The sequence below is a fragment of the Mixophyes fleayi genome, chromosome 2 (genome assembly GCF_038048845.1).
Source record: "Mixophyes fleayi isolate aMixFle1 chromosome 2, aMixFle1.hap1, whole genome shotgun sequence".
Taxonomy (NCBI): Eukaryota; Metazoa; Chordata; class Amphibia; order Anura; family Limnodynastidae; genus Mixophyes; species Mixophyes fleayi.
Window position 1 is genome coordinate 313,949,098 of NC_134403.1, and position 16,659 is coordinate 313,965,756.

General features: G+C 42.0%; 1 protein-coding gene across 11 annotated transcripts in view; it reads right to left on the reverse strand.

Annotated features, from left to right (window-relative positions):
• Positions 1–16,659, reverse strand: part of TSPOAP1 (TSPO associated protein 1) — a 341,002-nt gene that overhangs the window by 71,002 nt on the left and 253,341 nt on the right. For 10 of the 11 annotated variants that reach the window (XM_075196596.1, XM_075196605.1, XM_075196597.1 and 7 more), the window contains 2 exons: positions 3,950–4,058; positions 3,653–3,846 (listed from right to left, as the gene is read on the reverse strand). In XM_075196596.1, the coding sequence (XP_075052697.1) occupies positions 3,653–3,846; positions 3,950–4,058 (303 nt within the window). Of the gene's footprint in view, positions 1–2,836; positions 3,120–3,652; positions 3,847–3,949; positions 4,059–16,659 lie in introns of those variants that run through there. The other variant, XM_075196604.1, reaches the window with a different exon arrangement.

Sequence of the window (16,659 nt, forward strand, 5' to 3'; positions counted from 1 at the left end):
ACAAGAGTACTTGCCCTGCATACCCCACCTCCTCTGTGTTCAATCACCTCTCTTACAGGTGACGGGACATAAGTTGGGCTTTTTAGGATTGGTTTGGGCTTATTTTTCACTTAGAGGTTGCTTGTTTTTAATTTCAGAGTTGGCAACCCTGGACTAGTTGCCTTGCATGTGAGAGATATGAGGACTGAGGTGGGAACAATAATTAAGCAATGAGAAAACATTCGGCCAGTGATCACATCTGCTGTCGCATTGCTGCAGAGACTATTTAATTGATTTTTTTTTTTTTCTTACGGGAGTGTTCTTTTCTGTTAAAAACAATACAGATAATTTATATATTTTTTTTTATACCCTTTTAAATATGGACAAGATTTTGCGGAAAGAATGTCCAACCTCAGCGACAAATAATGATGAATCCAGAACGAGCAGTGTTGTAAAAAACAAACAAACGAAGATTGTAAAAAGGCAGTACAATGAAGAATACATTCGATATGGATTTTAGTGGTGTGGTGAAGAAGTAGAAACCATAATGTGTAACTTGTAGAGAACAATTTTCAAACGAGGCAATAGTGCCAAGTAAACGGATTTGCCATTTAGAATCAAAACATTCTAATTGTGCCAACAAGGACAAGTAATATTTTCAGGGGATTTTAAACCGAAATCTAAAACAGACAATTTATGAGGTCGTCCGGCAGTTTCTGACAAAGCGTTAGAAGCTAGATACCATGTTGCAAAATTAATTGCACGTCAGAAAAAAACACATACTATTGGTTAAGGACTTATGTGACTGGATCACTTATAAGTAACATATGGTATAAATTTATTTAAAGGAAATAGCGCAGGGCGCTTATTTATATAATTGCAAATGTACTTATTTTTGATATTGTGGGTATGTTGGTAAAAGAGATCTCTTTATTTCTGAGACCAGGGGAAGAAATTTTGCTTGTTGTATCTTTGCTAGAGGAAATGCATGATTTCTGAGGTATATATCTGATACAATAAGCCTTTGTGAAGGAAGTATTTTGTGTATCGTGATGTGGGGAAATGACTTGTTTGGGCTTTTGAACCTTTCTTTGGGAATGTGTATTCTGCGACTGTCTGAAGAAAGGACCCATGTTAATCTCATGTTAATTGGACCTTTTGATGTGTGAGGGTCCAGCACCTGTAGGCACATAAAGGTTTAATTAGACTGCTGTTAGATTTCCTGTGTCCTAAATAAGATGCAGGAAATCACAGTAAGTTTTAGGATATCACAAATAACTGTAAATATTGTTAGCTTTGCATTGCATGTAAATCCATGTTTGGGTAAACAAATTGCATCCTTATTCTAAGAATTGCTCAGACCTTAGTGGGCTGGCTTACCCTGTGAGGCTGTGTTCAAATCTGTATAAAAAGCACTGTCTTGTATTGAAATTTGTTCTTCTGGTTCCATCTGACCTGATCACTGGTACCTTTCCTCAGTGTGACTGCAAATAAACATCACTTGCTTCAAAGACCTGCTTGAAAATGTCTTTTCCTGCTGAAAATCCTGTGACCTACAGAATAGACCCAAAATTTAATCCATTCCCCGCTGTTTCTGAGGTTTGGACCCAGCATCCAGTACCACTGCTCTGCCCGCTACCCAGCAGCTCTGGTCAGTGTGATAGGCCAGGGGGGATCCATCCACAGCAACCCTGCTCTATAGGAAGAGGTCAGGAGTACCAACCCAGGTTCACCAGTAACAGGGTACATTAGCAGCATCAATTATCCAGAAGAAACCCATTTCTGGATGCCTGTAAGGAGTTCAGTCGTGGCAGAATTTGTAAGCCCCTCCTACTGCGACAAGAGGGCATATATGGGAAAACGAAAGGGAACGGTGGCAAAGTGAGCCCAGACGGTTCCCAGCAACAACAGACAGGATGGTGATCCATCCTGTCACAACTTATTAAACCAGCATGCATGAAAAATGGTCGATTAATGCTTGGGCCTGAAGTAAAGGAAGTGAGCAAAAATTTGTTGTCGGCTTATACTGTTAAAAGACGTATTGACGATATGTCGAACGATATTCTGGAAACACTAGTTACAAAATTGAAAATGGCTGAGAAATTTTCACTTCAAATCGACGAATTAACAGATTAAAAACCGAGCACAACTAATAAGTATTGTTCGTTTAGTTGACGAGGACTCCATAAAAGAACATTATTTATTTTGCAAAGAGCTTCCAGAGCGGACTACTGGTGAGGAAATTTTTTGAGCAACAAATGATTTCTTTGAAGCTTATGGCTTTCAATGGAGTAATTGCATCAGTGTTTGCACAGATGGCGCTATGGCAATGATTGGTAATAAAAAGGGGTTTGTCTCGTGTGTAAAACATCAAAATCCGACAATACAAATTACACATTGCTGCATACATCAGGAAGTATAATGGTCAAAAACTAGCCAGAACAACTATTGCAAAGGATGAATGAATACATCAACATCATAACCATCATGAAATCAAGAGCCTTAAATTTGTGAATTTTTTAAATACTCTGCGCAGAAATGGGATCCAATTATCAATTCCTATTGTTTTACACCAAAATATGAGGTTGGTCATTTTCTATTAAATCAAAATATCTGAACTGCACCAGCTACTCGAAGATAATCACTGGATAGTCAAACTTGCGTACATGGCTGACATATTCGAGCACCTGAATGAACTCAATACAAAAATGCAAGGTTAGAATGAAAATGTATTGACATGCTCTGACAAATTAAACAGATTTAAACTAAAACTCGAACTTTGGCAAATGAAGTTATGTACAAAAATGTCCAACCAGATTACGATTGAAAACAAGCAGATCATATTGGATTTGGCTCAACAACGTTTAATATTGTTACAACAGAGATTTGAGTAATACTTTTACACAATTAATAAGAAGCAATACGATAAGATCCGAATCCTTTTGCAACGAATGCTGAAAATTCTACAGGAGCAATCTCTTCAGATTCAACCGGAATTTCTTGATTTGAGGAATGTTGCAACGCTAAAATTGAAATTCAACGAAGTTTCATTGGATGTTTTATGGATTGCAGTTAAGGAAGAATATCCTCAGATTTCCATCAAGGCTTTTGCAGTTCTGCTCCCATTTTCTATTACGTATCTATGTGAACAAAGTTTTTCAACTCTAGTTTTAATAAAAAATGATAAGCGGTCGTGCTTGAGGAGGCTTGACCAAGAACTTAGAGTTGCTCTGTCAAATATGAAGCCGAATATATATCTATTGTGTTCAGTAAAAACAAGCACAGGTATCACATTAATTGTAGTTAAAAGCTAATATTAATTATAGTTATAAACTAATATAGTTAATATTAGTTATAAGAAAAAAAATGTTATTAGCTGCGAATTTATTACATAAAAAAACAACAATTAAATGTAATTTCTGTGCATGCACTTTGTAATTCCTGCTTTTTTTTTGTATATTTTTGCTTTTGGTGTGCCGCGAAATTCTGGGAAGGGCTTAGGTGTGCCGAGAGTGAGATTAGGTTGCGAAGCACTACTATATAGTATAATATAAAACATATTAAATGGTGCAAGGCTATTTTCCCAATGTATATCTTTACCCAGACTATTTTTAGAGAACAGTTCACTAAACATTGCTACAGACCACAATCGACAAGCTGAAGTTAGTTTTACCTGTAAAATCTGTCCTTCCTTGAAGGGAAGTTCTTCCATAAAAGCATCAGGGTTAGGCGACATGGTCTCTGGATCATAATCAAAAAGGGCCACAAATATTCTTACAGAATCTACTTCCTGGCTTTTTGAGAAGCACGCTCTATCTTCCAATGTATATTCCTGACAATAACTTGACTGGACACAATGTGCAGCATCTGTTGGAGGGACAGACCTCTTTGGTAAAACAAAAACTAAATTAATCATAATAAATATCACAGCATATGAACAAGAAAAGACTGTGAAAAAAGAAAAAAGGACCTGATTCAGAGTCTGAAGTCAGATAACTTGTTCTTGCTTTACTGTGTGATACTGCTATTTCGGTTGGACCAGACAGTAATGGAACCTTGGGATTTTCATTCCAATCATCCTAGAAATAAAGCAACAGATTGAACAATAAACGTTCTCAATAAAAATATTGTTATCAGCTCAACCAAAATGTAGACCAGGCGAAGCGTACAGTTAAGTAGCGCACACAAAACTAAAAATGTTTCACAATACTGACATTACATACAATACTCCTCACAATAATTTACACCAATCCTAGTTTGCTAACGTCTCTGATGAGAAAATATAAAATAAATGTGCATGCAAGAACAATATTGCTTAAGCTTTTAGTTTGATCACTGCTTAAAAATATTCTTCATACATGTACAAAAGAAATCACATTGCGTGTAACAAAAGCTGTTACATTTATGACAACTGTCCCAAATTTATTTTAGAAACATTGTATTGACAGAAGCTTTTTCACTGATTTCTGTGCTGTAGTTTTTATGTCAATGTATTTATCAGACTTCATGGGGATAGAAAGTGAAATCCTGTTTGATCAAAGGGATTATTTAAAACAAGGAGTGGAAGACTGCACATATTACAGAACATAAATGCTGATAAGTCATGCTGTATTTTGCATTAAATTGCTCTGCGCTTCCCCAGAAACAGACCAGAGAACGCAAGTGTATGCAATTCATCCTTGTGCACTAAGGACACTTACGACAGCCTTCGATTCCATGGGCGGAACGAGGAGGGTAAGACATTAATAACAAATGTATTGCATGGGGAGAAAAAAAAGTGTGTTTTTTTTATAAAATGATGTTTCATTAATGACTATTATTAACAGGTGCTGATAATTGAATTATTTTTTTCCCCTGTGCGTTCTGCTGTGACTTTATATTCCATATATCCTGTTTTGTGTCTGTCAGTGCAGAGCATACCTAGACCATATTCAACAAGATACAGTCATGGTCAAAAGTTTTGAGAATGACAATTATTATTTTTCATAAAGTCTGCTGCCTCAGTTTTTATGATGGCAATTTGCATATACTCCAGAATATCATGAAGAGTGATCAGGTGAATTACAATTAATTTTAAAGTCCCTCTTTGCCATGAAAATGAACTTTATCCCAAAAACAAGATTTCCACTGCATTTCAGCCCTGCCACAAATGGACCAGCTGACATCAGGTCAGTGATTCTCTCGTGAACACATGTGAGACATGGACAAGGCCGAAGATCACACTGTCATGCTGATTAACTTAGAATAACAGACTGGAAGCTTTAAAAGGAGGGTGGTGCTTGAAATCACTGCTCTTCCTCTGTTAACCATGGTTAGCTGCAAGGAAACACGTTCAGTCATCATTGCTTTACACAAAAAGGGCTTCACAGGCAAGGATATCAACCATTTATTGGATAATCAAGAATTTCAAGGAGAGAGGTTAAATAGTTATGAAAAAGGCTTTAGGACGCCCAAGAACGTCCAGCAAGCGCCAGGACCGTCTCATAAAGTTGATTCAGCTGTGGGATCGGGGCACGACTAATGCAGATCTTGCTCATGAAAGGCATCAGGCAGGCATGAGTGCATCTGCACGCACAGTGAGGCGAAGACTTTTGGAGGGTGGCCTGGTATCAAGAAGGTCAGCAAAGCAGCCACATCTCTCCAGGAAAAACATCAGGTACAGGCTGATATTCTGCAAAAGGTAGTGGGGATTGGACTACTGAGTACCGGGGTAAAGTCATTTTCTCTGATGAACCCCTTTTTAGATTGTTTGGGGCATCTGGAAAAACGCTTGCTTCTCAACCCACTCCCTTGGCTGAGAAGCAACCACACACATGAATGGTCTCAGGATGCTTTACTGTTGGCATGACACAGAACTGATGGTAGGTGAGCACTACTATCAGTCCTCTGTCATGCCAACAGTAAAGCATCCTGAGACCATTCAAATGTGGGCTTGCTTCTCAGCCAAGGGAGTGGCAATTTTGCCTAATAATACCCCATTCATACTGCACCAAAAACCCGGGTTTTTGCAGAGGCACGCTGAAAAACCCGGGTCTTGGTGCAGTATGAATAGTCCAACCACAAAATCCCGGGTCTAAAATCCCGGGACTTAGACCAGGATTTTGCGAGGGGTAATTCCCGGGTTGGACCCCGCTCGCCTGCAGTATGAATGGTGCAACCCGTGTAATTCCCGGGTCTCACCATTCATACTGTAAAAAAAATAAAAAATGGGAAAGTAAAAAAAAAAAAGATTTTAATTACTAAAAAATACAAAACAAATGTTTACTTAACTTATTTTCAGCCAGCGGTGTCTCCGGTGCGTTGCCGGCTGTCAGGGGGACCTCTGGGTACTAAAATGACGTCATTTCTAAAACCCGGGTCGGGCAGGTGCAGTATGAAACCGCCCGACCCGGGAATCTTCTTATCTATACTGCCCTGTGCCCCGGCAATATCCCAAGTTAACAACCCGGGATATTGCCGGGGCGGCAGTATGAAAGTGGTATAACACAGCCATGAATAAAGAATAGTACCAAAACATCCTTCAAGAGCAACTTCTCCCAACAATCCAAGAACAGTTTGGTGATGAACAACGACATTTCCAGCATGATGGAGCACCTTGCCATTTGGCAAAAGTGATAACTAAGTGGCTCGGGGTTCAAAACATCGAAATTTTGGGTCCATGGCCAGGAAACTCCCCAAGCCTTAATCCCATTGAGAACTTGTGGTCAATCCTCAAGAGGCAGGTGGACAAACAAAAACCCACAAATTCTGACAAACTCCAAGTATTGATTAGGCAAGAATGGGTGGCCATCGGTCAGTGTGTGACCCAGAAGTTGATTTACAGCATGCCAGGGCTAAATGCAGAGGTCTTCAAAAAGAAGGGTCAACACTGCAAATATTGACTCTTTGCAAAACTTAATGTAATTGTCAATAAAAGCCTGACACTTATGAAATGTTGCTATGGTATACTGAAGTAAAATTATAAACATCTGACAAAAAGATCTAAAACCACTGAAGCAGCAAACTTTGTGAAAACCAATACTTGTGTCATTCTCAAAACTTTTGGCCATGACTGTACACTTCTTAAGATCTGCTTGTGGTTGAATACGGACATGCATAAGCCCAAATTACAAGCAATTTAATAAACAAAACAAAAAAATGCACAATAATAGGGTTTTTGTACTCACCGTAAAATCCCTTTCTCGTAGTCCATTGGGGACACTGCGAAACATAGCGGTATATCTGGAGGTCCCGGGAATCAGGCACTTAAACAGTTAAATCTGTGAGTGTAGTTCCACCCCTGCTATGCCCCTCCCACAGGAGTAGTACTCAGTTTATGTCTAACAAAGCCCAAAGGAGGGTCAAAGTAAGTCAACCAACACAACACAACATAGTCAACCCGTAAAACTTTCAGAACAGGTGTGGGAGCGCAGTGTCCCCCAATGGACTACGAGAAAGTTTTTTTTTGGTGAGTACAAAAATCCTATTTTCTCTTACGTCCAATTGGGGGATGCTGCAAAACATAATGGACATACCAAAGTTACCCCTAAGGGAGGGACTGCTCTGACACGGCTGCACGGAAAAAACCTTACGGACAAAGCTAGCATCCTGAGATGGAAACTTTGTAGTCTGTAGAATTTTACAAAAGCGTGGACACAAGACCACATAGCTGCCCTGCACAGATGTTCAGCTGAAGATCCATGACACGCCGCCCAGCATCTACCACCCTGGTTCAGTGAACAGACTGGCCTAGCTGCCTTCGTATAAGCAGACTTGATGGTAGTAGTGACCCAATGAGCTAAAGATACCTTAGAGGCACGCCAACCACGTCTGTGTGCATCATACAACACAAAGATCTGTGGTTTTGCGCAAACCCGCAGTGCTTATGGGCCCTAGCCACGTCTAACAATAGCAAGGACTGATCTAAAGACCAAGACTTTGAAGTGAAAGTAGGAACTACTATTTCTTGATTCAAGTGAAAACGAGAAACAACTTTAGGAACAAAAGAGGGCTTGGTACAAAGTTCTGCCCGGTCCTCATGGAAAACAAGGAATTGGGGGGGGCACAAGACAAAGTCCCCAACTCGAATACTCACCGTGCCAAAAACATTGCCATCAGAAATGCCACTTTCCAAGTGATATCCCGAAGATCCGTCAAATCTAAAGGTTTAAATGGTTGTTGGACCAATGCCTGAAGAACCAGGTTCAGATACCATGGTTCCACCGGGTGTACAAACAGGGGAAGAATGTGAAGCGCTCTCTAGGAAAGTGTGAACTTTTGGCGAAAGAGCCAACTTGCACTGGAAGCAAACAAACCGGGCGGAAACTTGCAACTTCAAGGAGGCTAAACGCAATCCCTCGTCTAAACCTGCCTGAAGGAAGGCTAGTAACCTGGAAAGGTTAAACCGTGACGTGTGAAATTGGTGCGTTGTTCCGCACCAAAGAACATAAGTCTTCCAGATTCTGTAATAATTTTTCGCAGAAGATGGATTTCTGGCTTTGATGATGGTTTTCACAACCACTGCAGAAAACCCTTTAGCTGTCAAAATCATGGTTTCAATAGCCACGCCGTCAAAGCCAACCGACCAAATGAGTGGCATCGAAGAGGACCTAGAGTGAGTAGGTCTGGAAGCAGAGGCTATTGAAATGGGGGTTGTTTTTCCATTCCCAGAAGGTCTGAGTGCCAAGCTCGGCCCGGCCACTCTAGGGCCACCAGGATGGCAGTACTCGTTCTCTCTTCAGCTTCTTGAGAACCCTCGGGAGCTTTGGAAGAGGAGGGAATAAATAGACTAGGTGAATCCTCCATGGAATTACCATGATTGTCCACGAATCCTGCTGCAGGATCCTTGTATTTTGAGCAGAATAGAGGAACCTTGGCGTTCAAGCATGACGCCATGAGATTTATCTCTTGACAACACCACTACTGAACTAGGAGATTGAACACTTCCTGGTGTAGAGATCATTCTCCTGGGTGAACCTTGTTGCTAAGAAAATGTGCTTCTCAGTTTTCCACGCTGGGAATGTATATTGCTGAAATGACAGGAATGTGTCTCTCCAACCACAGCATTATCATGTTGGATTCCTTCATGGCCCTGGCACTGCAAGTGCCGCCTAGATGGTTTATATAGACGACTGCTGTCACATTGTCTGATTGCACTCTGACTGATTTTCCCTGCAGAAAAAACCTGTGCCTGGACTAGCACATTGTAGATGGCCCTTAGCTCCAGAACATTGATGGGGAGATACGTCTCCAGAGGCTCCCACGAACCCTGAAATTAAGATGAATCCTCCCCATCCAGACACACTTGCATCTGTGGCGACAACTATCCACTCCCATATTTGTAAGGATCGACCTCTGGGGAGGTGAGACCTGTGCAGCCACCAGGCAAGGGACTGTCTTACAGGAGAGGGAAGACTGATCATCTGTCTGTCCGGGTGCAAATGGGACTTTGACCATTTTTGCAGTAGTTCCCACTGAAAAGCTCTCAAGGGGAACTGAGCATAGGTTACTACTTTGAATACTGAAACCATTGTGCCCAGCAGCTTCATACAGCTCCGGAGAGAGTTCCCTGATTTTTATCTGTACTGAGTGAATCTTGTCCTCCGGGAGAAATACCTTCTGACACCTGGTATGGAAAATCAGGCCTAAAAAGCGCATTGTTTGCGCTGGTATTAGGCAGGACTTTGGTCGATTTATTATCCAACCATAAGCCTCCAAGAAAGATATGGTGGTTTGAAGATGCTGGGATAGAATTTCGTAAGACGGAGCTTTAAAAAGAAGATCATCTAAGTAAGGTATTACTGTGATGCACTGAGAGTGGAGACTGAACGCCATGACTGCCATCTCCTTGGTGAAAACCCTTGGTGCGGTGGCTTATCCAAAGGGTAACACCCTAATCTGGTAATGGTCGTCTTGTATGGCAAATCGTAGTAAACGCTGATGTCCCTGCCATATGGGAACATGAAGATACGCGTCCTTTAAGTCCAGGGAAGCTATGAATTCTCCCTGTTCCATGGTCGCAATGATCGATCTGAGAGACTCCATTTTGAACTTTAGTACTCTGATCCGACGGTTGAGATATTTTAAATTTAGGATTGGTCTGAAAGAGCCGTCCAGCTTCGGGACAAGGAAGAGATTGGAGTAAAACCCCAAACTTCTTTCTACTGGCGGAACTTGAATAATCACCCCCAACTCCAACATGTTCTGGATCATCACTTGGAGAGCCCTGCACCGGAGTCCACAGGTTGGGAGGCCATAGGTGAAATATCGATTGCGAAGAAAATGGGTCAGGTCTATGATATACCCTATCGTAATAATGCCCCTGATCCAGGGGTCGGTTGATAAATCTAGCCATTTATCCCGCAATACAAGACAACGTGCTCCCAGCACATTGCTGTGGTTTGGAGTCGCGTCTAGAGGAACCACGGCCCCTGCAGCAACCACTTCTCGAGGGAGCATTTGACTGCCCTCTGGCTGGGGATGTCCTGGTCGTGTTAAAGGGACGAAAGGACCAAAACCTAGGTTTGGCCTGGGTATCTGGCAAAAGGAGCTCTTGCCTCCCGTTGCTTCAGATATGAGCTGGTCTAATCTAGCTCTAAATAGGGATACTGCTTTCAGCGTGCATTTAGAATCCGCGTCCGTGGACCACGATCGCAGCTACAAGGAGTGTCTAGCAGCTATAATGTTTACTGAAAGCTTGGTGTCAAGAGTTAACATCCAGAGAAGATTGACCCATGAAGTTAGAAGCCTTTCTGATATGGTCGGTCTATATCATCTCAGATTCCTTTAGCTAACTGCTCTGCCAAAGAATGAATGGCCTTATTTACCCAGGCTATAGACATACCCCAGGTCTGAAAATAGTAAAAGCGGTTTCATATGCCGAACGGAGCAAAAAAAATAATCACATTTCTTGTCCGTGGCATCTTTAAGTAAAACTCCCCCTTGCACTGGGCTAGTGATTCTGGTCAACCTGACTATGGTGGATCTACTTTTGGGAAAGTCTCCCACTTTTCGGAGTCTTCTTCCAGTAGAGGATAGAGGGCGCTAAAATTTCCCGGCATGTGAAAACAGCGTGCATCCGCAATCATGTCCATTAATTGAGGAGAAGGAGGTAAGGCAATAAGCTGTTTCATCTGTCTTTTAAAAAGCAGCATGTGAAAACTCTGGGTTGGCAAAACCTAACGTTTATCTAACTCCCAGTACCAAATCCTCAATCCCTAGAACCGTGTCATCCACAATAACCGAACCCTCATCACCAGAATCTCTATGAAGTTCTCCTTCCTCATCCGATGCTACCCTAATCTCATGTGATATCTGACGCTTATGAGATGGTTTTCTAGCACCACTCAATAGGTGTTCCAGTGAGGAAGTGGCTTTAACCAAACCCTGGGCCGAGACCGCTAGAGTTTGGGCCAAAGAGGATTCCACCTGGAGCATCTCTGTAGAGGCCTGACTGTTGTGTTGCAGAATTAGAAGCAGAAGATTAACCTACCCGTTTGAGGTCAGCTAAGGTCAATGTCAATGAACGCAACCAAGCAGGTTCCTCTGCGGCCCAAACAGACTGAATCTGGCTGTATTCCCGAATCTCCGCATCACAAGCCGTACACAGGGCCTCCGGGTCAGACTGTCCACAAGACAATTTTGAGCTACATTTTGTACAATTATAACGCGTAACAGACCTTGCAGCAGTTGCCTTCTTAGAGGTCCCTTATATATATATATATATATATATGGTGTAAAATAGTATGTGATATATATATATATATATATATATATATATATATATATATATATATATATATACATACATATATACATACATATATATACACACATACTATTTTACACCAATGCTTAGTCACACAGCCTTAATTATAAATAACTATTCAAAAGGAAATATAATAGTAGACTATATGCAGGAAGAAATGTATTAAGGGCTCAAGTATATTACTTAATAAAGTATATGTGATGACTTCAGCTGTAAACAGTCTGTATTATATAGAAATATCAGCACTGTATATAATTGTATTTACTCTTATAAGTGATAAACTGACAGTCTTACAAGCACACGCACACATACACTCTAAAAGACAATTTGCAGAAAAAGTGTTTAAAACAGGAAAAAAACTGTCCTGTCAGGAGGGGCATAGCAGGGTCCGATAAGGAGAGGTAAAATAGCGCTGAAAATTCTGTTGGCGCCAGGAAGCAGTGGGGAAGAGTCCAGAACCTCTATTTTCTTTTATATTGTAAAATGGCTGCCCTGCTGAGGAACGGAGAAATCTCCGTATCTGTGCGCCCTGCAGCCACAGCTGTACTATCCAATTCACTGGAGAACTTGCTGTGGCTGCTTAGGTACCCCTGTTACTGCTCTTTGCCTAGGAGGGAGAGGAGAGGCGACTGCAGTACCTGCCGTGTACTGCGGCCGCAAATGTCAGCGCTGTGAGCGCCGACAGTCCTTTGGACGGTATTATGTGAGCCCAAATAGACGGTTAAGCTGGGGGTGAGATGGCCGTCAATGTCACTTACCCCATCCAGAGAATACAAGATGGAGGAAGACCTCAGTCTAGCCACCCCTCGGGAAGCGCCCCCTAGAGAGCAATTTTATTCTCCCAAAGTTAAAATTGTAAATTAACACGGCCTTTCTCGGCCACGATTTGTCACTGAAGTTCCAGGCAGCCTATATCCACCCGATGGTATGGTCTAACCACTCCCCCGTATCTGCTGACCTAACTGATATAGTCTCTCGCAACCGTCCTGCTGCGCGGCGCCTCGGAGACACCATCTTACACGATCCACAACTTTCCCTTGAACTGCGGTCCCTGTTAGACGAATATTTCCTCCTAAATGACCTTCCAGACATGCCACCACGACCCTCTGGGAACCCATAAGGCGGCGACACAGGGTCATGTGATTAACATGGCCTCCCGCCATAGGAAATTAGCTATTTCTAAGCGCACTTCGCTAGCCATCCAACTTCAGACCCTGAAATGACAACATAAACTTTCCTCGGATGTAGCCACTTTGAATAAACTCCTGTGTGATTTAAATCTCCTCCTCTCAGAGTCCACAGCCGCAGCTATGAAACAGCTGAAACAGACGTTTTACGAGAAGGGAGACAAAGCAGATAGGATTTTGGCCGACCATCTGAGAGCCCAAACCTCCTAAAACAACGTTATGGCCAAATAGGACGAGAGTTTCAGAACTTTTATTCCGCTTTGTATAATTTTGATAGCTCGAACCCTAGAAACACCCCCCCATGCTGAAACCATAAAGGCGCTTTTGAAACAAGCGAACCTCCCCACTCTCTCCTGTGATTCGGTTCAACAATTAAATTAGGAAATCTCATCAGAGGAAATACTGGCGGTTATTAAAGCACAAAAAGCCAGAGGCCAAGACTGTTTCACCGCGGCCTACTATAAGAGAATTTCACAGACTCTGGTCCCCCACCTCCGCACCCGGTTTAATGCTGTTTTGCAAGGAACCTCTTTCCCCAAATCGATGTTGGAAGCACACATAGTAGTTATACATAAGGAAGGGAAGGATTCTAGTGATTGTGCGAGCTACCACCCTATTTCCCTCCTTAATGTTTATGTTAAGATCTATGCAAAAATTCTAGCCACTCAGTTGAATGGTGTCTTTCCGGGTCTGATCCATTATGATCAGGTGGAATTTATCCCTGGTCGTCAAAATAGAGATAATACCTGTCGCGCAATGAATTTAGTTCAAATAATTAACCAGAGGCGTCTCCCAGCTATGTTTGTTTCTTTGGACGCCGAGAAGGCATTCGATCGGATCTTGTGGGACTTTATGTTTCACGTTCTAAAAACTTATGGCTTCTTGGCTGAATTCCTGACAGGGGTCTCTGCTCTTTACAAATCTCCTACTGCTAGGGTATTGGTTAATGGCTCGCTATTCGACCCCCTCTCCCTTTACAATGGGACGAGACAAGGATGCCCCATCACCTCTAATTTTGGCATTGGTTATACAGCCTTTGGCGGCAATGATTAGACAGACAGCTCTGATAACGGGTGTGGAGGTCGGTCGCTGGGAATTCAAGATCTCCCTTTTTGCAGACGATATTCTTCTCTCTCTCACGAATCCTCGAGGCTCTCTACCCGTTCTGTACAGGCTTATAGATGAGTACGGTCTTCTTTCAAGCTACAAAATAAATTTGACTAAATCTGTAGCCATGCTCCTACACACTCCCCCTGCCCTCAGTGCCAGCCTTCAGACAAATTTTGCCCTACGCTGGCAGATGACCAAGATCAAGTATCTGGGAGTCTATATCACCACTTTTTAAGAAGAACAATCGAGAACAATTTTTTTTGTTCCTGTGGGACTCGTGCCGGCTCAAGCATAAATTATCCTCCCTTGTTTCCCCCCTAACTCCCCTTTGGAGCAACCCACATTCCCGGAGGAAACCCACGCACACACGGGGAGAACATACAAACTCCACACAGATAAGGCCATGGTCGGGAATTGAACTCATGACCCCAGCGCTGTAAGGCAGAAATGCTAACCACTTAGCCACCGTGCTGCCCCCGGATGAGTCTTGTTGGGAGGAGGTCAGGGAGGGGATTGGCAAGAGCTCAATATCCACGCTTATTAAAGAAACTGCATACAAATTGTACTATAGGTGGTACTATACCCCTGACAGGTTGTCTAGAATGTTCCCCACTGCTACTCTGAGCTGTTGGCGGGAATGCGGCCAGAGAGGCACAATGCTACATATATGGTGGACCTGCCCCTGTATAATCTCTTTGTGGAACATGGTCCTTGCTCTTATTAACTCCGTAACTGAGCAACAGGCCATTAAGGATCCCTGGTCGTTTCTTCTCTCTTGCCCTATCCCCGATGAGAGCGCCCCCTCCAACAAGCTGATATCTCACATTCTAGCTGCTGCTTAATCTCTAATAGCTAAACATTGGAAAGACCCTAATCCCCCCTCCATGCAGGCTGTACAGAATTATATCTGGCATATCGCAAGCATGGAGAGCATCACTTGCTACCTTCATGATAAATCATACAACTTTGATAAGGTTTGGGCCCTGTGGTACCTACAGGAAAACCGTAGCTGCTCACTGTCTATGGCTTCCTCATCTTCTAACAGCAACTAGATTCTGGGCCTCCTCCGGATCCTCCAGGTTCGGTGTTGTGCTCCATAGGTAAGAGACCCGTACGTGTTGATATTTGCTTTTTAAATACATAGGTCTTTATCCCTTGGACATGTTGTTTAAATTTAGTAAAAGTTATGACGATATAAGTGCCTTTTCCTTCACCCTCCCCCTTGTTGACTTATAATCTTTTGTTTTATTTGCTGTTCGTATTTATTTTCTTGTTGTTTCCTCTTGTAATGAATAAAGAGTTAAAAAAAATGTAAATTAAATAAAACAAAATGAATAAAAAAAATTATATATATCTAAATCCAACGCAGGAGCCTTGGAAAGCATGCCCAACTCCTGAAGGCACTAAAACTGAACTGAGTATTTCTCCTGTGGGAGGGGCATAGCAGGGGTGGAGCTACACTCACAGATTTAACTGTTTAAGTGCCTGACTCCCAGGACCACCAGCTATACCCCTATGTTTTGCAGTGTCCCCCAATAGAACGTAACAGAAAGATTCATTTTGTGCTCCTTAATGAATCAGGCCAATGATTTTTAATTAGTTGGGTCTACTTGTTAATGTAAATACAGGTGTGACTGGATCACTATTAAATAACTTTTGGTATAAACTTATTTAAAGCAAATAGTGCAGGGCACTTATTTACATAATTGCATGTGCACTTATTTTTGATATTGTGCATATTGTGAGATAGGAAATCGTTATTTCTGAGACCAGGGGAAGAAATTTGTCTCTTGTTTAACCTTGCTATAGCATATGCCTATTTCTGATGTATATATCTGATACAATGAGCCTATGTTTACCAACCCTTTTGGTGTATTGTGATGTGGGGAAGTGGCTTGTTTTGGGTTTTTGCTGTTTTGTGGAAATGTGTATTCGACAGCTGTCTGAAGTATTCATGCAAGGCAGACCTTTTGACTGCTAGTGAGTGTCCTGCCTCTGAAATAAGATCCAGGAAATCACAACAAGGTTTTTAAGAATTTTATAGCTATAAGGGGGGTATTCAATTGTTGCCGTTAACGCTCTCAAACGAGCGCTCTAAAAATATTAGCGTTACTACGGTAATTACTCGCTAAATTTCATCGCAGTGAAAATCAGCGAGTAAACTACCGTATTAACGGTATTTACGCGCATATTACCGTATAAACTGTAATATTTTTCGAGCGCTCGTTTTTTTTTTGTTTTAGCACGTTAAAAGCAACAATTGAATACCCCCCTAAAAGTATAAATATTAGTGGCTTTGCAATGCATGTAAATCCATGTTTGTGTAAATAGAGTACATCCTGATTATAAAAATAGACTATTTCAGCACTGTATAAAAGATGAGCTGTGTGAGCATGTAATGTATCATTCTGATGTTCCATCTGACCTGACCACTGATACCTTAAGTCAGTGGGACTGTCCTTGTCAGGACACTTGAGCAATAAACATCACTCTGCTTCAAAGACCTACTTGACAACTTCTTCAATATTGCTGTAATCCTGTGACCTGCCGATTAGACCCTAAATCTTGCACAGGAGTACACTAGCAGTGACAGTTACCCAGAAGGAACGTGGTTCTGAGTGCCATAAAGGAGTTCAG